A 26,272-nucleotide genomic window follows, 5' to 3' on the forward strand; every position below is an offset into this window, starting at 1 on the left:
CATTGTGACTGATATATTAAGTTTATGAAGTTCTAGACAAAGTCAAGGATTTTTTCTAATTGTTCATCTGTTACGATACTTCATAGACGTTGAGGGCATACGTCGCAGCAGTTTGTCACCAGTATCCTCTTCTTTTGGTGCATCATAAATTGTGGAAATTAAATATTTTGTTTTTTTTGGTGCTGGGTTAAATGTTGATAGTTTTTCTCCATGATACCTGTGAAAAACAGAACAAATTACATTTATATTTACAATCCATTCATACCTATATTCCAACTACTTATAAGGAATCAGTCACAAAATAAATAAGTGTGGGAAAGATTATTGCAAAGTGGCAAATCTCTTGACCTAAGCACAATACAAGTTACAGGACATTCATTTTTATGTGAAGCTGAATAGGCTGTTTTACTCTCTGGTAAATAGTATGCGGCATGTGAGTTTGTGACAGATTCTTTGCATTTGATGTTGCTGTAACCACCATTCATTGCCACTAGGTAGCTTTCTCCCTCGCATGACTGGCTGTTAAGGAGTTCATTTTACACCCTAAATGCCTTTTGCTGCCAGGTCCTCTTTAAAGCAATACCTCCAAGGTCTTTTTATCTTCTGGTGGCTCTGGCTTCAAGATTCCTTCCACAATTACAGTGGGTATAGAAAAGACTCATACCCATTTAAAATAATCCCATTTTGTTGCTTTGCAGCCTGAAACAAAGACCTACACAGTTTTTTTTTTATCCAACTGTATTTACTAGTGCAACTTTTTACATCCGAGTGAAAGATATAACACCAACATGTCAGAAAAAAAAAAAAAAAAAAAACAGAATCACTGAGTTGGAAAAAATTTTTGGATCACATTTTGCTTTAAATTACAGCCTTTAGTCTGTTGGGATAGGTCTTTACTAACTTTGCACATCTAGACTTGGCAGAATTGCTCAAGTTCAGTTAAATTTGATGGTGACCATTTGTGGACTGCAGGCTTCAAATCAATCCACAAATTTCTAATAGGGTTTAAGTCCAGGCTCTGACTAGGTCATACAAGGACATTCACCCTTTTCTCCTTCAAAGACTGTGTGGTCATTTTTGCTTTGTGCTTTGGGTCATTGTCATGCTGGAAGGTAAACCTTCTTCCTATTGACCATTTTCTGGCAGAGGGCAGCCAATTTTTCTCATGAATTTGACAATATTTTGCCTCATCCATTTTTCTTTTATCCTGACATGTGCTCCAGTCCCTGCTGCAGAGAAACACCGCCATAACAGGATATTACCACCGCCATTCTTTACTGTAGAAATTGTGTTATTTGGATGGTGAGCTGTATTAGATTTCCGCCAGACATATAGTTTGGTGTTGAGGCAATAATAATTAAATTTTAGTCTTATCTGACCAAAAAAAAAAAAAAAAAAAAAAACGCTTGAAGATTCTGAGGCCACATGGAAAAACATGTTATGGTCAGATCCATTGATTGGATGTTACAAGTTGCACTAGTAAATACAGATGGATATAAAAAAAACTGGGTCTGTCTTCACTGCAGGCTGCAAAGCAACAGAATGTGATTAAAGACCGGCCTTACATACATACACTGCGTCAGGGCGGCCCTTAAGTGCAAAATCACGTACAGGTATACGATTTTTTTTTTTTCTCCTTTGGGATCTGATGCCTGCCGACACTCAATCAAATACCACCAAAAGAAAGCTCTATTTTAGGGGGAAACAAAAAAAACGGACATCCATTTTGTTTTGGGTACAGCGTTGAACGACTGCGCAATTGTCAGTTAAAGCAACGCATTGCTGAATAGCAAAAAAATGGTCTAGTCAGGAAGGAGGGGGATAACCTTTCAGAGCTGAAGTGGTTAAAAGGGCGTTGATTCTTTCCGATAACCACTGTGCCTTTTACACTTATCCCTTTCATGGATAATTGGGCAACCTAATCTACATGCCTGCATGTACAGTTGGTACTTTAGCATGTATGTGCGTTTTTATACCTTTGATACTCCCTTGCACTTTCAAGTACAAAGTCCAAACATATCATGTATTTATGTTGTACAGTGCCTGAATAAAATGGGGCCCTTACTTTTTATAACTGCAAGCTCCTTGGTAGGAGAAAACGCTTCAGTGAGACACATAGTATGCATGGTTCTGCATGACAAATATCAGTATAACTTACACAACAGCTCTGATATGATTTTTGAGCCAGGAGGGTAAGAAAGATTGAAGAAACAGCCTATTAAATATTAGAACTGATGAGTGCGTGACTTTACAGGTTTTGTATTCCTATGACGTATGGAAATGTAGTAACATGAAAAATGCTCCTACTGAAGCAGGAAGGAGTAGGGCACCTTCCGCATTGGCAGAATTAATCAGCAGATCTGCCCACTCAGCAGGGGATCTCTCTGCTGATCCCCGCTGAACAGGTGGATCAAAGGTCCGTGTCTGCTCCGTTGCTGCAGAGCGGACATAGCCTACCCCTTCCTCTATGGGCTGACGGATGGAAATGGACTGCCTGTCCATTTCCATCAGACTGCAATCCAATAGGGATCCATTCCCTATCCGGCTATCTTTTTTTAGTGGACAGGATCGGATGTCGGAGGGTGTCAACGGACAAATGTTCATTGACCTCTGCCGCTCCATAGAGAGCAATGGATGGTCCGATCGGGTCCGCATGAAAAAAAAACCTATAGGTGGACCCGATTGGTTCATTAGTGTGTAAGAGGCCTAAATCTTCAAGACAGTGATACGAAGAGATAAAATGTTAGTGGGTAGATCTCAATGCTGGAATGTGTTGACGTTTCAAAATGCTAATTACATGAATTATTATTAATTCTTTTTTTTAAATTTATTTATAAAATTTTTTTAGTCAGCACACAGTGGGGATAGACCGATACCGATATTTTGGTCACAAAAGTATCGGTATGGGCCGATATTCTGCACTTTCAATCACACATCCAATGCAGAGTGACCAGTGCCCCCATCTCCAATGCAAAATGACCAGTTCTTCTGCTTACCCGGCGCAGCCGCTGCCATACGAAGTCCTGCCACTGGTGACGTCTATCATAGGAGCTGGTCCAGGAGGCCGGACTTCGTACGACAGCGCCCGCCCCAGGTAAGCAGAAGTACCTTGCTCTGTGTAATCAGGCGGCGCTCTAATCCCCATCCCCCCCATTCCCTTCCGGAGGCAGCCTAATAGGCCCTACCTTAAGAAAATAAAAAAATCGGTCACATCAGGCAAGTTTGTGGCCTATACCGATACTTTCAAAAAAGTTAATATAGGCCTCCGATAATCGGCCAAACCAATAAAATCGGTCGATCCCTAGCACACAGTCTTAAAATGTATTTCTAGTTCTGAGTGGATTGACTTTTTAAAAAGGAGAATTCCACTACTTTAAAAAAAAAATAAAAATAAAAATTGCCATACATGACATTTTTTAAGTTTAGGGTTATTACAAATTACCTTTTCATTTCCATCAAAAACCATTCTAATCTTTTAAAACTCAAAAAATTCAATGCAAGATGGCAACCTGTACACAGTTTGTGTGTACTTTTCTGCACTAAGATGCAAGTAAAATTTTGGGCATCTTCTGCTATAGAAATTTCATTTTTGGTTAGATACTCCAAGGGTTAAATTGCTTCTACAGGGATGTCAATACTACAACTTTTCTCACTGGAACACTGAACATGCACCAGGTGATTATAATGGAGTACCCCATCCCTATTCAGGAATCAGTCTCACAAGAACATAGTGGAACAGACAGATCTCAGAGAAGTGGTTTTTCTCAACAAAACTGGAGTTTCAGATAAAAAAAAAAAAAAAAAAAAAAAAAAAAAAAAGATAAAAATGGTTTAAATATAAAGTTATGGAACATTAAGAATATAAACAAAGAATGTTTATGTATTTTATTTGTGGCCATACCCGAAGCCACGCTTGCATTTTGGATTCTGTCCTTCATTCTCCAAAGCCTCTGGTATTCCTAAACCACTAGCACCAAGTCCTGTTCCCTCCATCCAGCCATGACGCTCTAATAACCTTCGCCCAACTCCCTGTAAAAAGAAGAAGAGCATAAGATAAAGAATGAGTGGATGGGCAAATTGGAGGGCGTGTGTACTTATTCACACAGCACAAACAAACACATTTCATATAACACTATGTAAAAAAACAGGAGTAATTGTTTAAGTGCAACTATGACCAAGATACAATGAAATTGGCTTTCAAATTGTTAGTCACTTATGTAAAATCCAGCTAATCTAGCCAGCCAAAGATAGGAGGCATGTTACTGGCTGATAAACAGATGAAAATAAAGGAATGCAGACACATTCAATGATTGATAACTTACAATATATTAAGTTTTTGGGTACACTGTAACCACTTGAGCTCCAGAAGATTTTACCCGCTTTGGGATCAGGCCAATTTTTGCTATTTAGCACTGCGCTACTTTTTTTTAAAAAAAAATATTTATTTTTTTTCTATTAGTTTTAGTAACAAGTACAAGCAGACAACCATCACTACAATGCAACATGTATGCAACGGCTCCCATAGAATACATTTAGTTTCTCATAAGAAAAAGGCTTCACGTTATAATACAAGAATGTAAAGATAAGGTGAATCTAAAAAATAACAAAAATAAACTAATATGAATTTTAAACAAAATATTTCTCAACGGTTTCTAAATAAAACCAACCAACTCACCCAACACTATTGAATTTGGCTGGTACTCCTCTAGTTGCAGATTTAGCTCTGTATAGGGGCAACACTTTATGAACGCCTTCCAGGTCTTTATGGAGGGGGCCGCTGATTTTTTTGTTTTCTTTTCACAAAAGAATAAATTTGTTTCCTACTAACTAAACTAGAGTGAGCAGTGTATGTATCACCTTCGTGGCAGATAGCGGGTCAATCAGACCTAATAGACAAACTTCAACAGCAAGTCGAACACTGATTGTCATAACAGACTGTAAACATTGCACCATCTCCAACCAAAAGTTGAATCGCTGTGCAATGCCAGAATATTTGCATGTAATCAGCCTGGAGGAGAGCACACCAATTTTTGGCCGATTACGTGGAGAAATGTTTTGCCAATCTGGCAGGGGTGAGGTAGACTATGTAGGAACTTAAATTGAATGAGGTGATCTCTTGCTGATACAAGTCCAGTGAAGGGGGGCCTCCACAAATTATCACAGTCATTACCATCTAATTGAAGGAAATCTGTTGACCAAAGCATTACGGCAAGATAGAAGAACCTTAGACACGTCGATAAACTATTGTATATATATATATATATATATATATATATATATATATATATAGTGGTAAAGGCTTTGGTCAGATCACCATCTCTCAATAGCGCTTTCAAGTCTCCAACTCACACACTCAAAACTTGGAGGAGGTAAACTGGGTGTAGAAGGCATGTAGAAACTGTAAATACTGAAAGAGGTGGGAATTAGGTAACTGGTACTGGCATTCAATTGTAACAGCAGCCTATTCCTAACTACAGCTCCAACTATCTTTACCCTAAAAACTTTGTCCAAATTAAAGGGTCTGGGAAAAGAAAAAAAAAAAAAAAAAAAAAATGGGGCAGCTGAGGGTTTTTCCATAGCGGCAAATGAGGGACCACCACCGGATCGTTTCCCAATTTCTGCCTGACTAGTCACCTCCCATGCTTGGACACTGTAATGGGATATGGAACCCTACGCCCTCTAAATACCAGGTGGGATAGCACCGCATAAAAACCCACAATAGCCGCCTCTAAAGATATAGCCGTATCATCCTCTGGCTGTGTTTAATTACCTGTGGCACTGCGCTTCTTTAACTGGTAATTGTGCAGTCATGCAACGCTGTAGCCAAACAAAAATGTATATTTTTTTTATATAAATAAGAGTTTTTTTTGGTGTTATTTGACCACTACTATGTTTATTATTTTTTTTTTGGTATAAAATGAAAAGAGTGAAAAAAAAAAAAAAATTCTGCATACATTTAGGCCAAAATATGTCTTTGGTTTGCGTGAAAGTTATAGCACCTATAAAATATGGTATATTATGTACTGAAATTTCTATGTAACTAATGGCGGTGATCAGCGATTTATAAAATGGGACTGCGATAGTGCAGTGGGCAAATCTGACGAGAAGTGGTTAGAGGCTTATAAAAAGTGATCAAGTCACCATTTGAAAGAAAAAAAAAAAAAGACAAATATTGGATTTTTTAACTTACTTCTGAAATGCCTTTCTTGGAGTACTTCACAGGACACAAGAGAGTTCATTCTTAGTTATCTTAATATAATTGGTCCCTGGCAAATAGCAAGCAGTTTCAGAGTGAAAGAAGGGAGGGATCTGTGTCCTTTGATGTACTCCAAGAAAGAGATTTACCGGCAAGTCTACAATCCAGTTCTTTTAGGATCTTTTTTTTACGTTCGTTTTAGTATGAGAAATCATTTATACATAACATCAAAACACAAACAACGCATGTCCACTCATGGTAAGGTCTTCATCAAGACAATAGCTTGTTATGCGCTAGAAAACAATCGTATATGTCTTTAAGGTTTAATGATCTTGTACCTTCTACAATATGAGAAAATGGCAGTATCATGCTTGAAATATAACTATATTGTGGCATCTTCATTGCAATCAGCAAATCTAGATGGAGAATATGACTTCCGTTATGTTTGACCATTTCTTCCAGAAGCACATTTGTGAGGTCAGGCACCGATGTTGGATGATAAGGCCTGGTTCGCAGTCTCCGCTCCAATTAATTGTAAAGCGCTGCACAAACTGTCGGCGCTATATAAATCTTGTATAATAATAATCCCAAAGGTGTTCTATCGGGTGCGCATTTGCACGCATGAGGCGTAATGTACTGAACTAAAAAGCAGAATTTTCTATTTTTGTTTATCCCTAATGATGAAGGGGCAGTAGCTGCACTTTCCACAAAGGAACAAACCCGTATGAGTTATCCTTTCTGGATGTTGGTGACCCCTTCATCATTAGGGGTAAGGAGATTATACAAAAAATAGGATGAGAGATGGAAGTGTCCATCTCAGAAAGGTTGCATAAATGCTAGGCTCACAAGGTTAAAGGTGCATCGTAACTTTATTAGGTGGTGGTGTACAAAAAAGCATGGGAGTACAAACAAATGGCTAAAACGACTATACACTAGTGCGTTAGTCATCCATGATAATGGAGTGACCCTGAAGACCTGTGAAGGTAAAGGATTGCTGAATATCAGCACTATCCACGCCAAAAAACTCCACCTTCCCCGCTATCCCTGATGGCGCGGCTTCCACATGCTTTTGCCCAATCAACGTACAATTCCGGCTATTTAAACAACGATCACACAGCGCCATGACGTCTGGAGGAAGCGTGCGTCAGCATGCGAAACGCGTCGACGTCATACGCCAGCGATCCATCAACCCTGCAATACGTCCCTTGATCTAGTGTGGACTGATCAGGACACCGTAGCTCTGCACGCTACGTCACAACGGATAGGCTTACTTCCGGGTACCGGAACTGTATGCAACATAGCTACCAGGAAGGAGTTCTTTTCCCTGCCATCGAGGTGGAGGACATCACAAATTGTCCGCAGATTAAAGATCAACCAAGGGATACCTGCCTGGGATCTACTGGAGGAGCGGTAACTGACGTGGAAGCGGATCGTCTTTGGCACTGTGGAGAAGTAGTCGGTAAGAAAATTTGCCAACCACAAAACGGGACAGTTTCCTGGCCACCATTGAAAGGTGTCACATCTGCCATCAGTCCCATTATCCCACATTGGAAAGCCAAATTTGCCACGATCCTTACCGCCCAGCAGGATCCACGGTCCCCACTTATTGGAACTGTCACAAGTTGACTTCACTGCAGTCCTCCTCCCCTCTTTCCTTTCCCGGTCACCTTCTGGTTGATCCGAGAACTGGATGTTTTCAAGTGCCATTGAGTTTACTCCCAAAGGAGCATGCCTGACAGAGCATGAGGTGTCCTGACTGTTGATTAACCGTACTGATTCCTTGAGTCCACTAACGAGGTTTTATGGGCCCCAACGCACAGGTTACAAAGTTTTCATCTTTATCCTGTACTTGTGATAGTCATACAGCTTTGAACCGTGATGTTTTTCTATTAAGTCTATATCATAGGGAATCCAGGCGGCAACAGTCCGCACAGTCACCTGCCATTGAACCCACAGCTGTAGCATCTTGGCAATTACCTTGCTAGCCACGGAGATTTGGTTCTAGTCACTGGCATGCCAAGGCACCCTGGCCCCCAAGGTTGGATGAAGTGATCACAAGTTCTTGGTGACAGATCACTCCCAACTTGTGGAAGCCGTGCCATCAGGGATAGCGGGGGAAGGTGGAGTTTTGGCGTGGATAGTGCGGATATTCAGCAATCCTTTACCTTCACAGGTCTCCAGGGTCACTCCATTATCATGAATGACTAACGCACTAGTGTATAGTCGTTTTAGCCATTTGTTTGTACTCGCATGCTTTTTGTACACCACCACCTAATAAAGTTACGATGCACCTTTAACCTTGTGAGCCTAGCATTTATGCAACCTTTCTGAGATGGACACTTCCATCTCTCATCCTATTTTTTGATTAGTATTTTTTGGTTGCCTGAGGTTCCCGGTCTCATTTAACCGTCAAGGTTTAGTTGGTATTGCTCACACCTACTGATACAGTAAGGTCTGATGATTCTCCTCATATCCCAGGTTTTATACCACTTTTATGTAAGGAGACTATACTTCCTAACAACTCCATATGGAGGTCCAAACACAGAACAACGTGCCAAACAGTGGGGGTGATGTACATCTTTAAATGCAAATGTAATGCCTTCTACATAGGAAAAGCAAAAAGTCCCTTTTATAAAAATCAGAGACCATGTTTCTCTGGTCAAGAGCAAAAAAATGGAAAACACCTATAAGTCGACACGTTGGTCTACTCTATATCATCAATTTGACCTTAGGTCTTTTGGATTCTTTGCACTTGAATGTGTCCCAGTCCATGAAAGAGGTGGTGGCATTGATGAGAAATTGTTACAAATTGAAACAAAATGGATATACTCGTTACGCGGTACGAGATACCCAGGACTTAATAAAAGGTATAATTTACAAACCATTTCTTTCATTTATTATATATTTTTATAAAATAATTGTTTGGTTTCTCCCCCCCCCCTTCCTTTTATTCCCCCCCCCCTCTTTTTTTGGTGCCGTTACTATGTCTCTCTATTATTTTCCTTGACCCATGTTTCTTCTCCCTTCTGATGAACTACTATCTATCATGTGTATATGTTAGGAGATGGTGTCGCGCTAATCCAAATACACAAACAATGCTGACAAAAGAGAGAAACAAGTCCCAAGTGCAATGATGGAGTCTACATAAATCGTAGAGATGGAGGGGTGCAAACAGGAAAGTCCACCACCGAGCAGAATCATAAGGTACTCTTACCGACTTGATAGACCCCACAGGGTCAAACACGCCCAGAGCGTAGTGAAGTCTGTGGCAGGGAAAGACTAATCATATCCGTACACCTCCTCCCAGTAGCGACCGGATTGGATTCCCCAAAAAAACTCCTTCAAGCACTCAGGAAACATAAAGAAATGATCCCCTCATGGTGTAGTATTTCAAATGTTTAATTAAGAAATAAAAAGGAGAGCAGCTTACATTTGAGATGTTCGTGGTCAGCATTCAGCGTTTAGATCGTATGGGTATCCCACCAGCAAGATGGCCGCCGCGTCCCTGGTCTGCGCATGAGTCAAAGCGCCAGCCAATCCCGACGTGTTTCGTCATACAGCCCTGACGACGTCAGGGCTGTATGACGAGCGCAAACAGGAATTATAGGTGTAACAATCTCACAGTATATATAGAAATTATTTTTCTCCAATGTGAATGTTGTTTTTAACTTTTTCAATAAATACATTTGTATTTTTTTTTTAATATATCCAGCTTGAATTGTGAAATTGATAACAAATTTTTCTCCCATGCACCTTAAAAATCCCATACCCCTTTGCTTCCCTCTATATGTATGTTCAGGGATGTTGGTGCAATAGGCATAGGTGACTGGTATCATCCATATAAAACATTTAGCTAAGAGAAAAATGTAGTATAGATAGATAGATACACTATATATAATTTTATTAACACCACCACCAACCTTTGTATGTTGCTCGAAACAGCCAAGGCCATTTTTTTTTTCTTTTGCATCATCCAGTCCATCCCGCCTTCTAGATTCGGAGCGTATCTTAATATAATCTTTGGCATCCTTATCTCCAGCACCAGGTTCATAATATTCGCTCATATCTACATCCCAATCATCAGCAGTTTGTTCATCAAAATCTGGTAAAGAAATGAAAATATTGTTTTTTAGGGATGGTATCTATACAGATATTGAATACGAATCTTGTAACTTAAATATCACCTTGCATTCAATATCGACATATATCCCCTGTGCAATCATAATAGAGATAATGTAATGAGGAGTTTATCCACTAGAGGGAGCCCAATTGTGTTGACATCCTGGTGATCAGAAGGCATCTGACTGTAGGATGCAGTCTGAATGACGCAAGGCTAAATGTAAGCAGGTATACGTGCTACCGGTATCGTCACTTCCGGTGCGTCTGGTCGCAGCCGGAAATGACGCGGTGGGGCGACGCTATCTCCGGAATCCTTACCAGGAGAGGAGATGGATCTCACTTCCGGAGCGACCGGAAATGGTGCGGTCAGGCGACGCCATCGCCGACCGTAATGAGACACAAACGCTCTCACCTGGGAAATGTACGTTTTAGGCGCCAAACAAAACGATATGGGCGGACCTTTTCTTCCCCCCCCCCCCCCCCCTATATAACACTCAGGCCAGGCAATAACAGGTAGGCAGACGGCGAGCATATGACCACACAGAGGTAAGTGATGGGGGATGGTGGGGGTTCAGCGAATTTACCCAAGGAATTTTAGTCAAATAAATGTATATGTGGGATAAAATAGTGGTGACTTTGGAACTAACCCATCTACCTATGTCTCTTAGGGCTTGGATAGCCCAGGACTCCGGGTCCATATAAGTGGATAGCCGTGCATATAGGCCTTATTTATCTGCCTGAAGTGTTTCTTGGTCTGAGGAGAGGTAAGTATGACATGGACCCCTACCTGCCGTTAATATTCTTCAATATATTAGATGCTCCCTTAGAGTTCTGGTTCTCTACTATGGTAGTAATTCCCATTTATACCCTCTTATTTTAGGTCAACTGTGTTATCTTGTAGGACAAGTTTGGGGATATCCCTCCCACAAACTGCACAGAAAAAAGAGCCCTTTGAACCTGGTTTAATTTGTAACAATATAAACACTAGGTGAGTGTCTGTATTACTTATTTCAACCCCTTATATAATCAACAGCATTTCATATTACTCCCCTTGTTCAGCCAGATATGATCCTTTGGAATATGTACCATCATCTGATGACTAATCCCAGATGTTGGAGATATAGTAACTATGGATATATGGCGAACAATATTTAATATATGTGCCTATGTCCCTAGATTGATTGGATCTGGGGGTGAACGCACATATGAATGAACAAACCAGGAAGAGGATACCCATTTGCTGAGGGGTGACTATACCCCAAGATGCTTAAGTGGAGCCATATCCAACAGGTTGGTTATATAGTACAGAATATAACACAGACGTCATTAAAATCACTAGCAGCCACTGTGTGAATTTAAATATACACCTATTGATACTTTGATTCACAGCTTTGACCTTGATGACACAGCTGGGACCTAATATGTCGGATTTTATGCAAGGAATTTCTTTCTGATACCTATATAAAGTATATGTGGTGAACACGGAGGTATTATCTTCCGAACTGCCTATGCATCGCTATAGCCCTGCCGCCTAACACAAGTCACTGTTCAAAAAGGGTCAGTACAAAACCTAAGTCAAAAACTTATATGTGAAAACTTTTAGCAGCATGATGTATGTTATATCATTGAACATGTAAACTGAAATGTAATTATTTATCTATGTTACTCATAGAAACATCGGTCTGTTATGGTCTCTCAGGCCCTGAGGAAGCCTTAAGCGAAACGCGTCGGCTTGCTGGGGACCTACCGTGACCGAATTCAGCTTGAGACCCATCATCCACCTACACAGGCTTTGTTGTTCGCTCTAATCCCTTTTGGGATATGTTTCTATATAAACAGTGATGTTAGAATTGATTTTAACCATTTTGCGTGTTATCTTGTTGCTATCATACATGCATGGTCACCCATGCTTGCTTTTTACTTACTACAATAAAATGTTTTTTTGATTTTACAATTGGTTTTGGCTCTGATCCTTCTACTCCCACTGGCCCGCAAAGCCCCGCCTTTTTCTATCCCAATGTTTTTCATTAATCCTCAACAGGGGTAAGGGCCTATCCTACACGGCATTTTTTTGTTTACGAATTGTTTTGAGGCAAAACACACAGATAATGGAAGAAAAGCACTTTAAATGTGTATTCAATAATTTCCCTAATCTGCACCTATTCACAGATCAATACTTACCCCCTTCTTGCTCTTCCCAGAATTGAGCATCTGTGTAAAACACCAGTCCTGATCCACCCTTCTCCCATTTCAGTTCAATTTCCTCTTCAAACAAACGTTCCTTGCAACGCTCCTGTGATGTGACATCCTCGTGTAAAGCTTCATGGCGTTCCCATTCCTCACATGTGTCGTCATCCTAAAACAAAGCGACAAATGCTTTCACTGCTAAAATACCATAAGATACAATTCCGCTCTCCTAATTTGTAGGGTAGAGGAGCAACACCTCAACATAATGGACTAAAGAGACATTTCATTTTTTGACCATTTAAAAGATTCTCTTTGTTTTCCTGCCCTTTGAGAACGATTATCAAAAGTCCTACTCAGTGAAATTTCCTTTTGATTGCATCTTATTCGATAACAATTTAGGCTGTTGTGTGCATGTGGGAAGACATGTAAATCAACTGATTCCTTTGGTTTGTTTATTTAAAAGGTGCACATTAGATGATAATAAAAAGTTTTATTTCTAACAGCTTAAAGAGCAGTCATTCCTAGTACCTACAAAATAAGCTCAGAACCCAGTTAGGAGGCATATCAGTGCAAAACAAGATAAAGGAAGCTGGTATAAGGTAACAGTTGACTAATGAAAACCTGCTATGTAGACTATGAAAAAACCAACACTACATGCTGAAGTTTAGTTTGAGCAATTCAGGGTTATAGCAGTCAGATAACCCAAGTACGTAAATGTCTGTTATAAAAAAGCCAAGCACCAGAGTGTCAGAGAATTTATTTTTTATGGAGGGGGGGGGGGGGGGGGGGCGGTTGGTGAGTAAGGAAGAGCGAAAGAGAAAGAGGAGGATGGGACAAATTAAAATCCATTTCTTTCTGACTGCACAGAGTTAAAGTAGGCCTGAGATATTCTAAAAGGTAGAGCTTGCAGCAAATACACAAGTCTGGGCATCACATTCATTTTAAGCATGTTGCCAAACCAGGATAGGGCCAAGGCATTCCATTTCATTGGGTCAGCAGACAAGGATGATTATTCAGGCTGGCATTAGGCTTAAAAACTTAAATTTAGACTTAAGGGAATAATATTGGTCCCAGGTATTTAACAAAGTGAGTGGCCCACCAGAATGGGAAACTTTGACGAAGCCTGGTTACTTCAGAGTCTGGGAGAGAAATGTTAAGTGCCTCAGATTTTTGGAGGTTGACCATAAAATGTTGGATAGAGATCCAGAATATGGTAATTCCTGTAATATGGAGGGCAAGGAGGTGAGAGGTTCTGTGATGTAGAAAAGGAGATCAGCGTAAGCCGCTACTTTGAGGCGGTAGTTGCTGGCCTGTACGCCCCAGTATGATCCAATTATTTCTGATATGCTGGAGGAATGGCTCTAGTGTAAGTACAGAGAATAGTGGCGATAGAGGGGCATGACTGTCTGGTTCCAAGGGAAATCACGAAAATGACTGGAATCAAAGCCATTGACCCAGACAGTGGCCTAGGTAGAGAGTAGTATAGAGAGAAGCTATCCAGGATATGATAGGGGTGGGCATCGCAATGTGATTATGGGTTTCGGTAAGAAAGGTCATATCAACTCTGTCTGACACAGAAAAGGCTTTTGACAGAGATAGAGGGAATGTTGGGATTTCTTAGCTTTCGCTATAATGTTCAGGGTTCTGATGGTGTTGTCACGATGGAGTGGGTAAAGCCTACTTTGTCGGGACAGGACTGCCTAAGATACTATACAATAGTTCCAAAACAGTCAATAACCAGGTCAAACGCCTTAAGGGCAACCTATCTACAAACAAGACAATATATTAGCTATAAGGATTGATTATTGGAAAACTAATTCCACACTAGCTCACCCCTGAAATACAGTATAAAAGGTAATCCTGGACTGAGGGCTAGTTCAGTGACAACAGTATGCGTTATCCACATGGTCCCATTTTAGGGACACCAAGCATAAGGAGAAATGAGCATTGCACCTGGGGGGCAGCGTAGCTTAAGAAGGGAGGACAGAACTACCTACCATATACTACACAATGGACAGTTGGAGACAGCCATCTTTGTAAGGGAAAGTACTGTTTAATTAGTAATCGTATTAAATGCCTTAAAAGAGCAACTTGTAAACAAACAGGACAACGTAGTGACAACTGCAAGAAGTCTATCATTTTTCTTTAACTCTGTGGTGAGTTATAGCAGGCAGACCCTGGGTCTAAAGTGGGGTACACACTAGTAGAAAATCTGCAGAAAATTCTCGTCCGATTTTCGCCTAGTGTGTACACAACTTTCAGCAGCCGATGCCGACATTTTCAACGAAAAAAAAACGGAGGGACAAACAACAAAATTTTTTTCGTCCGTCCCCAGATGACCGATTTTCGTTTAATGTGTATGCAGTACGTCCGTAAAAAAAATCGGATATGAAAGACCGCACATGATCTGAAGTTGCTGACAACCCGGAAGTCTAGGAACAAATGTGCCAAAAAAAAAGAAAAAAAAAAAAAAAAAATCGGATGAGAAATTTTGTGAACATTTATGCACTGTCAACTAAAAACGATTATGAACGCTGAGAAGACAGAGAAAAATCGGAGGATATTTCGTCCAATTTTCGTCAAGTGTGTACAGCCCTTAAGGGATTTAAAGAAAAACACTTCCGCCCCCAGTAGCATTCTCTAAAAATGAGAGCCAGTAGACTAACAGGTAGCCAGGAGAAGTTTCACTGGCCATACAAGTACTCAGAGGTCAAGAGGAGGTAATTGGAATTGTGGCTGCCCTTAGCCCATGTTCACATGGGTGCCGCTTTGAAATTGCACTACTTAAGCGTGATTTCAAAGCCACACAGCAGTGTGATTTGTACTGCTAATTTAATTGCGGCTTATGACTTAATTTACCAGAAGTTTACAAAAGCTGAAATGAAATCAGTAAAAAAGTAGTGCAGGAGTATTTTTCATAAACGCTGCGACAGGAGTCACATCAATATAAACAGTTCCATTGCCAGCAATGGGGTGCGACTTGTCATGCGGTTTGGAACGGTCAAATCCCATGACAAGTCGCACCGGTGTGAATGGGGGCTTCAGCTCTTACAGGTGGGAATTAGGGCATATTTATAAACAAGGACATGGGTTATGGGGGGTGAGCAGAGGCTTCTATAATCTGTTGGACACAGGTGGCACAACAATTCAACTCAATGGGTCTGATAAGGTCACTGTAGTAACCATTTATAAACACTTCTTCAGCGCACAGGGCAGGTTTAGCGTTAGTTAGGTTTTGCCTGGACTTCTCCTTTAAAGAATAAAAAAAGGTTCACCCTTCATAAATCATCTCAACAAGCAACAGGTGCTCATAATCTTCAAAAGGCCTGGGGATCTGTATACTGCATCAATTCTAAGAGAAGATCCCTCTCTGGTTTATAGGATAAATCAAAGGGTTTCAGGTATGTTTTTTTTTTTTTTTTTTTTTTTTTTTTTTTAATAATGCCTTCTTTATGCTATTTTTTACATAAATGGCAACTCCTCCTCTTTGCTAGTAGTCAAATCAATACTTACATCATCAGACTGTGACTCCTCTACAATGTTTTCTTCCACCACAATGTCCTCCTCATCTTTGAGCACTTTAGATCCTATACTTCCCCCTTCTTTTATCTCATGTCCAGTAGCTGTATATACACCTTCTTCTTGCTTTGCAATCTCTGTTCCTATATAGTCAAAGGGAACGTTGCCATAGCGACGTCCTGAGCGACGGAATTGTAGACCCAATCGAGGTATAAGTTTAGGTGGTAAGCGACAAGACCTTATTAACTGTAAAAATGTGGATATTGGTGTTCCAACATTTCCTTGAGCCATCAGTGCTGGAGGGTTGAATTCTGACATCCTAAGTAACTCTTTTGAAGTTACTTGTTTTTCCTCATCAGTAGCATGTTTCTGGGCTTCAATACGTGCTTCACGACGTGTCTTGTATGGAAAGTCTTGCATTTCTATTATAGTTTTCAAAACAAAAGAAAAAAAAAATACATTAGCTTCTACAACATAAAAAAGAATTCTGACATGCTTGTAAATTTTATATTTTGGAGTACAGTGCAGGACACAAGCAAAGTACTTAAAGACCCTGGGTTGAGTTGTAGGAGAGATACTCAGGGGGGCATATCCTTAAAACCTTTTCCACTGTCCAATCACCTGAGGATGCAAGACTGGAAAAGTTTTTGAGGACATGCCCCCTGAGTATCTCTCCTATAACCCTACCCCACTCCATAAATCCTCAGTTTTGCAGCAAGCAATGCAGAGTAACCAAGGAATGGAAGGGAGAGCAGCCTGTACTGTACTCCAAGACAAAATTGACACACAAGTCACAATTACTCTCATCTAAAATGTTTAGCACAGGACAGAGACAAAGTACTCATAGACCCTGGACATCCCCATGCAATGAATGAGAAGGTTGAGCAAAAAGCAGACAAACAGAACTGCGCCAACAGATTCAACGAGGGGCGAAAGGAACCTTACTGCCAAAATTTCCACTGATCGGGTGGAATGGGCGCATAAAGTAGAATGCAAAAACCACCTAAAGCAGGTCAGTGAAGATCAACCGCCCTCTGATGAAGTCATGTGACCGTGACGTAACGCGTAAGTAGTGAGCAAAAGCAAACGCGGAACAGGAAAAATATGTGGTTGAACTTTGTTTTAACCAGGGGTGTGCACATGATGTGGCTGAGATCCATTCCAATGCGACAAAACTGATCCCCTCTGTTGAGCTCAGTGGGCAGTACCACCCACCGAAAGTGACCAGTTCATCTGAATGGAGCCACACTGCAACCATGTGCACTTCACGGGGTTGTGGTGTGGTGATGCAAGTATTAAAGTGTTAGCAAGGCGGTCAAATGCCCTTTGAAAAGCAAACTACTGTGCATCACTTCTTAAAAGGACACTGCAAGTGTAAATGAGCCCTTAAGCCTTCACACAGGCGACTATCCCCGTGCCAATGACAGCGGCACGTATCTGCTGAATATTGCAGCTGTTTCTGCCACCTGTGTCCACCTACCTGCTGTCGTGGCTGTCTGCACAGCCAGTGATTATCTGCTGTAAATGCTGTCGGATGCATGCAAAGTTCGTGAAGCAGTGACCACCGTAGGTAACCTCTGGCTGTTCAGACAGGCACAGATAGCTATGGCTGCCATCGATCTGGCACTTAACTGTTGAGGGATAAGCAGCCACAGCTAGCCGCTTACAGATGGCAGAAAAGATTGCATGAATCAGCAGATTCCCGCAGCTGTCATTTGCACCGGGAGTAGCTGCCTGTGTGAATGTAGCATAAGGTCTTAGGTTACCAGGCATTCTTTTCCTGCATTTCACATACATCTGGTACGTACGTCAAACACATATTAGCAAAATTCCTAGGACTTTAACTGAGCAGTACACATAGCTGTTCAGAGGCTGCATTTCACCTGCTTTGAGTTGCACTAAGTTTTCTTACACACAGCATGTCCTATTATCATGCGTCTGTACTGCAGACAGAGTAGATCATACACAGCCTTTTCTTGCTTCTTTCCATTCAAACCCAGACTTCTGCTGTTTAAATAGAAAATGCTACATCTGACTAGAACACTTATTGTTGCGAACCCCAAGACCGGTGCCCACCACCCTGCTTTTTACATATACCGTACATTCCCTCGGCCCCTCCCCCACCCATTTCTACCCTACTTATACAGTGCATTGAAAAAGTATTCATACCTCTTGAATTTTCCTACATTTGTCAGGTTATAACCGAAAACCGAAATATATTTTATTATGTGACAGACCAACACAAAGTGGCACATAATTGTGAAGTGGAAGGAAAATGATAAATGGGTTTTCAGAATTGTTTTCCAAATAAATATCTGAAAAGTGTGGCGTACATTTGTATTCAGCCCCCCTGAGTCAATACTTTGTAGAACATCTCATAAGAAGTCCTGACATTTGCAGTTTGGGAGGAGGAAAAGTAACACTGCACATCACCCTGAACACACCATCCCTACTGTGAAACATGGTGGTGGCAGCATCATGTTGTGTGGAGATGCTTTTCTTCAGCAGGGACAGGAAAGTTGTTCAGAGTTAATGGGAAGATGGATGGAGCCAAATAGAGGGCAATATTAGAAGAAAACCTGTTAGAGTCTGCAAAAGACTTGAGACTGGGGCAGAGGTTCACCGTTGAGGAGGACAACGACCCTAAACATACAGCCAGAGCTACAATGAAATGGTTTAGATCAAAGCATATTCATGTGTTAGAATGGCTCAGTCAAGTTCCAAACCTAAATCGGATTGAGAATCTGTGGCAAGACTTGAAAATCGCTGTTCACAGACGCTCTCCATCCAATCTGACAGCGCTTGAGCCATTTTGCAAAAAAAAAAAAAACCAGGTAAAAATTTCACTCTTGATGTGCAAAGCTGGTAGAGACATACCCAAAAAACTTGCAGCTGTAATTGCAGCAAAAGGTGGTTCTACAAAGTATTGACTCAGGGAGGCTGAACACAAATGCATGCCACACTTTTCAGATTTCCTTGAACTTCACAATTATGTGTTGGTCTATCACATAAAATAAAATACATTTTTAATTCTAACGTGACAACTCTGGACAATTTCAAGGGGTATGAATATTTCTTCAAGGCACTGTAATACAGTTTTAGTAAGGGTGGCCAGATGACTCTGTTTTATCAATCAATAAGCCAGAGGGCTGATCGGAAAAAAAAAAAAAAGAAAAAAAAAAAAAAAAGTGTTCGGATTCTCCTATGCCCACAAGTGAAGTGGATGGAGGAATCCTCTCTGCTTCTCGTCTTCACTTTCATACAATATATAATGTTTGGAAGTTCCAATTAATTTTCTACCAATAAAATGTTGAGTTTTACAGAGGTGTCAGAACTGGCCCAGAAGGCAAGTGGCACGCTGGCTATATATGGGTCAGTTTTTTCTCCATTCAGCCAGCGGGCTGCATGAAAAAAAACAAAAAATAAAAACACGATTACCCCATCTACACATTTGTTATGGATGGAATCCTTCCTGCTGTGTCGTATTCTGAGAGTGGGACTCCCCCCACAATCGGAATATGATCGACGTTGCAGTCAAATGGCTGAAAGTGCTGAAAGTGCTGACTGAATAGAAATTTTCCACCATGAGAAGTCACGCGATCCTCCCAAACTTAACAGCATGTCCGGGAGACTGATAGTCCAAGAAAAGAGGTCTCTTGGGAGACCTTTTAGAGATGGGATGGTATCCCATTGTTTTTCTCCCCCCTTCCCCCTATCTTGTTTACTCCTCCACTTCTATTTTTTCTTTTTTCTGTCTCTTCTACTTTTCCCTCCGTTTCTTTCTTGTACATCTAGCACCTCGGCTTGGTATACAATCTAGACTCTTCTGTTTTACATATAAATATGTAAAGACCTCTGGGAATTTGACAAGCAACACTATTATCATCCTAGACTTTGTACCATTGATAGCAATTTATTTACTTATTAGTCGGGTTATGTTAGCTGCATAGTGTCTGTGGTACACCACAAGCAATTTAATGTAATAAGGTATTGCTTTGTAATCTCAATTTCCTAGTCAATTAAAATGAAGAATTGGGGAAAAAAAAAAAGTAGTCACTCGATAGATCAACTTCTCATTAACAGGAACGGCCATAGATGGATCAAAATTTGGTTGGTTCCTGTTGAACTGGCTGAATTTCAATCAATGGTTGGCCAGCTTAAAGCAGAACTAACCCCCCCCCCCCTATTATTTACAGCCAAAGACGCTGCCATCTTGGCTTTAGTTTGATAATCAACTGCCATAGTGCTGCACATGTGATCAGCGGCTTGATGGTTTGATAGTTTGGTTGAGAGCACAAGCAATGTGACAGTTACATTCATAGCACGTGCTGTGAACGTAATGTGAAGTACACACAATAAGAAAATCAGGCAAACGATCATCCGATTTTCCTCGTTTCACAGCAAACCAGAATCGAGGAAGAAAATAATGTACCAAAATCCCTATACAAAAAAAAAAGCCTATTTTTGTGTTTATCGTTTCTGATCATGAGCAGTCTTTACTCATACGTTCCCAAGTTTGTCCCTTTGGAAATTTTCCTTCAGAATCGGCTGTCGAAAGTTGTATACACAAAATACGAAAATGGTATAGTCGTTCCTCTGATGAAAATGTTCGCCGATTAAAATCTATAGAAATCTTATAGAGTGTACGAGCCTTAACTGTTTTTTTAACCACTTGCTGACCGCATAACGTATATTTACTGTGGAAGGTTGGCTCTATTGCGCGAAATCATGAACCTTTACTTCATTTCGTGCAATAGCCTCTAGGTGACGAGAGAGTGCACCGCCGGAGACCCGATCACACGCTGATTGGAGAGGGGGGGGGGGCCCCAATCGGTGGGTCAAGCGGACCCGATGTCTGCTGGTCACCTGCAATCGTTCCGAGAGGCAGAACGGCGGTCTGCCTATGTTAACCACTTTCCTGACCGCCCACAGTATATTTACTGCGGCAGCCAGCCCCTCACAGGCAAAGCGACGTAGGACTACTTCGCTAGCCTGTAAGGCTCTAGGGGGCAAGCACGCACTGCTTGAGGCGCGCTCCCGCACATCCCTGCTCGTGTGACCGGCGGACCCCATGTCCGCCGGTCACTCGCGATCGTCCGGTGCAGTGGGAGAAAGGCAGGCGGCTGATGTAAACAAAGCCGCCTGTCATTCTCCCCTGTGTAAGAACAGAGATCATACGGCCCTGCTATGTAGGATCGTATGTCTCTGTTGTTACACCACTAGCCACGCCCCTTTACAGTTAGAAGCATGCCCCTAGGGACACACTTAACCCCTGGCTGTCTAATAAAGTTAACCCCTTCCCTGCCAGTGTCATTTTTACAGTAACAGTGCATATGTATAGCACTGAGTACTGTAGTAATGTAGTAATGTCACTGGTACCCCCAAAAGTGTCAAAAATGTCAATCAAGGGTCCAATCTGTCCACCGCAATGTCGCAGTCCCGCAAAAAACTCGTTATATAAAAAACAATAAAAATGACAAATCTTTCCCTTAGTTAGTAAACACAATAACTTTTGCGCAAACCAATCAAAATACGCTTATTGCGATTTGTTTTACCAAACATATGTAGCAGAAAACAAATTGGCCTAAAATGTTAAAAAATTTTGATTTTTACATTTTTTTGGGGAATTTCATATAAAAAAAATGTGAAAAATAGTTATTTTTGCAAAATTTACGCTCATTTTTTTTTTTTTTGTTTATAGGGCAAAAAAAAAAAAAAAAATCGTCAAAACAGTCTTTCAATTTTTTTTTTAAATCCCCGAGTCTGATGTTTACCAGATTGAACCTCTTATAGTATATCTCTTCTGTCTTATTCTCAGAGTAGATTAGAAATTTTGTTCCCTAATCATATAGTTGGTTATTTATATTTACCACGGCATATAGATATTTATGAATAAATTGCTTTTTCTTTTAACTTTACATATTAAAGAGTAAAGTCTTCCATTTTTTTTTTCTTCCCTGCAAAGTAAATGCATAATGTGCTAGTATGCATCACATATTAGCACATTATGTGACACTTACCTGCAAACGAAACCCACGCTGTCCCCACTGCTGGCCGCATCGCATCCATCTTTCTTCCGGGTGTGCAGATTTTGGCTGTATTGCTGGCCGGAGCCGCGTGACGTCACTCCCACGCATGCGCGCGAGAGCCGCCGATCACGGCACAGGGCTCTGAAAGAATGTCACGGACGGCGTATGTGCCAATGATGTCATCGGCTGCATGCAATGTAAATATCTCCTAAACAGTGCAAGTTTAGGAGATATTTACAGTACCTATAGGTAAGCCTTTAACCACTTCCATACAGAGTAGTTAGACCCCCTTCCTTCCCAGACCAATTTTCAGCACTCACACTTTGAATGACAATGGCTGTCATGCTACACTGTAACCAAACAAAATTTTTATCATTTTTTTTCACACAAATAGAGCTTTCTTTTGGTGGTATTTGATCACAACTGGGTTTTTTCTTTTTTTTTTTCGTGATACAAGCAAAAAAAACGCAAAAATTTTGAAAAAAAAAAAACACATTTTTTTAGTTTCCATTATAAAATTTTGCAAAAAATAATTTTTCTTCATACATTTGGGCCAAAATTTATACTGCTACATATCTCTGGTAAAATTAACCCAAATTGGTGTATATTATTTAGTCTGTGTGAAAGTTATTGAGTCTAGAAGCTATGGTACCAATTGCTGAAAATTGATCACACCAGATGTACTGACGGCCTATCTCCTTTCTTGAGGCCACAAGTTTTTGGAAAATGTGGGAAAAAAAATGTTTTTTTTTTTTTTACACAAACTTGTCAATTTATAGGATATTCCTAACACATAGCATGTACACAGCAAAAATGACACCCTCCTGAATATGGCAATACAACATGTGTGAGACTTTTTCACAGCCTAGCCATATAGAGGGGCCCAACATCCAAGGAGCACCATCATGCATCCTAGCCACTTGCCTAGGCCTATTTTTGACATTTGGTGTTTTCTAGCAAAAACAACTGAATTTAGCTTGTAAACTACTTAGAACCCCCAAACATTATATATTTGTTTTTAGCAGAGACCCTAGAGAATAAAATGGAGATTATTGTAATATTTTTTATCACACTGTATTTACGCAGCGGTCTTTCAAACGCAATTTTTTGGGAAAAAATTCATTTTTTTTAATTAAAATAAGAAACCAGTAAAGTTAGCCCAATATTTTCCATAATGTGAAAGATAATTTTACGCCGAGTAAATAGATACCCAACATGTCATGCTTCAAAATTGTGCACGCTCATGGAATGGCGACAAACTTTGTTACTTAAAAATCCCCATAGGCAACATTTAAAAAATTTTACAGGTTGCCATCTTAGAGTTACAGAGGAGGTCTAGGGCTCAAATTATTCCTCTTGCTCTAACGATCGCGGCAATACCTCACATGTGTGGTTTGAACACCGTTTACATATGTGGGCGGGGTTTTCGTATGCGTTCGCTTCTGCACGCGAGCTCACGGGGACAGGGCGCTTTAATTTTTTTTTTATTATTTTTTTTTTTTTTTTACACCATTTTTATAAAAAAAAAAAAATATTTATAATTTTTATTTCTATTACAAGGAATGTAAACATTCCTTGTAATAGAAAAAGGCACGACAGGACCTCTTTTTTGTGAGATCTGGGGTCAAAAAGTCCTCAGATCTCACAAGTACACTAATAGAAAAAAAAAAAATAATTATATAAAATGAAAAAAAAAAAAAAAAAGGGACCTTTAAACCGGTTGCTAGGCAACGACATTTGCTGTAGCTCCGGTCCTCCAAGACCATAGAGTCAAGTGAAGGCAAGCTTGCCCTCACTCGACATCCTGTCTGTGAGGATCCGCGACCGGATTGTTTTCCCCGCTGCCGGCGGGTCTGGTAAGCGGGGAAAGGGACCGGAACGCGGCGGGAGGGGGGCACCTCTTCCGCCATCCCGGAAGGGTGATTCCACGGTGATTCTGCCGCTGGGACCATCCTTATCGGAAAGCCAACCGTCCACCGTTTAAAAAAATACCAGGGTTATGGCAGCTATCTGCTGCCACAACACCGGTATTTAGGTTTAAACGGAGGACGTATATAAACCTTTTTGGACTTGGACATGGTGGCTGTATGAAGGGTGACAGGTACTCGGGTACTTTGCTGGGCAGGTGCAAGGCAGGTGACAGGTACTCTGGTACTGATGAGCAGGTGGCAGGTACTCGGGTACTCCGATAGGCAGGTGACAGGTATTGATGGGTACTGATGAGTAGTAATGATACTGATAGGTGACACAGATACTGTACTGATGATCAGTACTGATACTGATAGGTGATATGTACTGATGAGTACCGATGAGTAGTGATGGGTACTGATGAGCAGGCGGCAAGTACTCGGGTACTTCAGGCGTCAGGTACTCTGATGAGCAGGTGGAAGGTACTCGGATGGGTAGGTGACAGGTACTCGGGTACTCTGATGGGTAGGTGACAGGTACTCGGGTACTCCGATGATGGGTACTCCGGTGACAGGTACTCAAAGTACCCGAGTACCCGTCACCAGAGTACCCGAGTACCTGTCACCAGCCCACCATAGTACCCGTCATCAGAGTACCCCAATACCTGTCATCAGCCCACCCGAGTACCTGTCATCAGAGTACCTGATGGGCTGGTGACAGGTACTCGGGCACTTTGATGGGCTAGTAACAGGTACTTTGATGGGTTAGTGACAGGTGCTCTTTATTTGGGGGGGGGGGCAATCAGTGTGTTTTGGGTGCACTGTAATCGGTAACTAGCTGTTAGCACAATCTCCTCGTCACACAGGATCAGTGTGAGGAGGAGAACACGATGACAGCTAGTTACCGTGTTCTCTGTTGACATTTGTGACCGGCTGTGATTGGACACAGCCAGTCACGTGGTAAAAAGTCAATTTCATTGGCTCTTTACCTAGATCGGGGATAGCCTCATCCCCGATCGCTGCTCTGCACGCCCCCGGGGGCGTGCATTGCAGAGAGAACGAGCGGCTCGTGCTGGAGCCGCTCATGTGATCGGCTGTGATTGACACAGCCGATCACATGGTAAACAGCCAATTTCTATACCTTGATCAAGGATGAGCTATGTCCGAGGGACGAGCCTCATCCCTGCGCTGCGTGCCCCCTGGGGCGCGCAGTAGCAGCTAGAACGGACGGACGTCATATGACGGCCGCCCAGAACGGTAAAGCCATCCTGCCGGTATCATATGACTATGCGCCGGTATGGATGTGGTTAATAAAAATTACCTATTAGGTACAAGTTATAAAGGTAGGTTTACAACCTCTTTAACTAAATTATACACCACACTTTTTAAAGGTTATTATCTGATCAAAACAATAAATCAGCCAACTAGTTGATTATGAAAATAATCGTTAGTTGCAGCCCTAATTGTCAGTTAAAGTACCGTAGTGCCATATAATGGCCTGGTCATGGGGGGGGGGGGGGACCTACTAGGGCTGAAGTGGTTAAACTGTTAGAATGGATGGGTTTAGTTCCACTTTAGGTGTGAAGGAGATGGTACAATCAGATTGTGGTGTCTGACCAAACATGTAGATCTTCCAGTGTATATAGATTATAGACAGACACACTCACCTCCTTCTGGAGCTGATCGCACCTTATAGATCAGGCACTTTCCGGGCACCTGATTGCCCCCTGTATCTAGCCAGGGTTTGCCATGATACATAGAACGGAAACTGTTCGCTCTCTCCGGCTTGACAGTCACCGGGCAGCAGAAAGTGACAGGTTTACCGTCCGGGCCCCTCCGCTCCGGGCGATGCCGGTAATGGAAGCAGACAAAGCCACCACTCTCCGTGAACTGGCTAAAGTAATGGCGGAGCTGGGCTGACCGAAAAATCCGGGGAATCCCACTGACAACAAACACCGTCGGACAACCGGGCGCCTCCATCTTTCAGGAACTGCTGGCGGAAGTCACCTGACCGCCCGACATCTTGGCTACGGAAGCCAACTCCATGGTCACTGGACCTTCCGCCATCTTACTGAGGAGAGGGCGTGGCTTTTTTGTTTTCTATTACAACTGACTGGAAGTGTAAGGGAGATAGGTAGAGCTAGGAAGTCGTAGTGGTGAGGGTGAGAGATCGCCACTCACGCCGATATACAGAGCTAAACAGGAGAAGAGACGCTCCCTCAAACTAAGAACATTCTAGATTTTTCTGATGATTGGCTGCAAAATATTCCCATCAGCGGCAGCTGTTAGCCAATCACCGTTTACTTCGGACCATA

General features: G+C 41.5%; 1 protein-coding gene across 1 annotated transcript; it reads right to left on the reverse strand.

Moving 5' to 3' along the window:
* Positions 1-26,039, reverse strand: GPATCH3 (G-patch domain containing 3). The gene is given in 7 exon segments (XM_082244701.1): positions 1-217; positions 3,902-4,025; positions 10,113-10,298; positions 12,497-12,671; positions 16,016-16,443; positions 25,625-25,940; positions 25,944-26,039. Coding segments are annotated over 7 exon segments (1,464 nt in total). The 5' UTR covers positions 26,025-26,039; the 3' UTR covers positions 1-63.
* Positions 26,040-26,272: the final 233 nt, after the last annotated feature.

The sequence above is a fragment of the Pelophylax lessonae genome (genome assembly GCF_965119305.1).
Source record: "Pelophylax lessonae genome assembly, chromosome: 2".
Taxonomy (NCBI): Eukaryota; Metazoa; Chordata; class Amphibia; order Anura; family Ranidae; genus Pelophylax; species Pelophylax lessonae.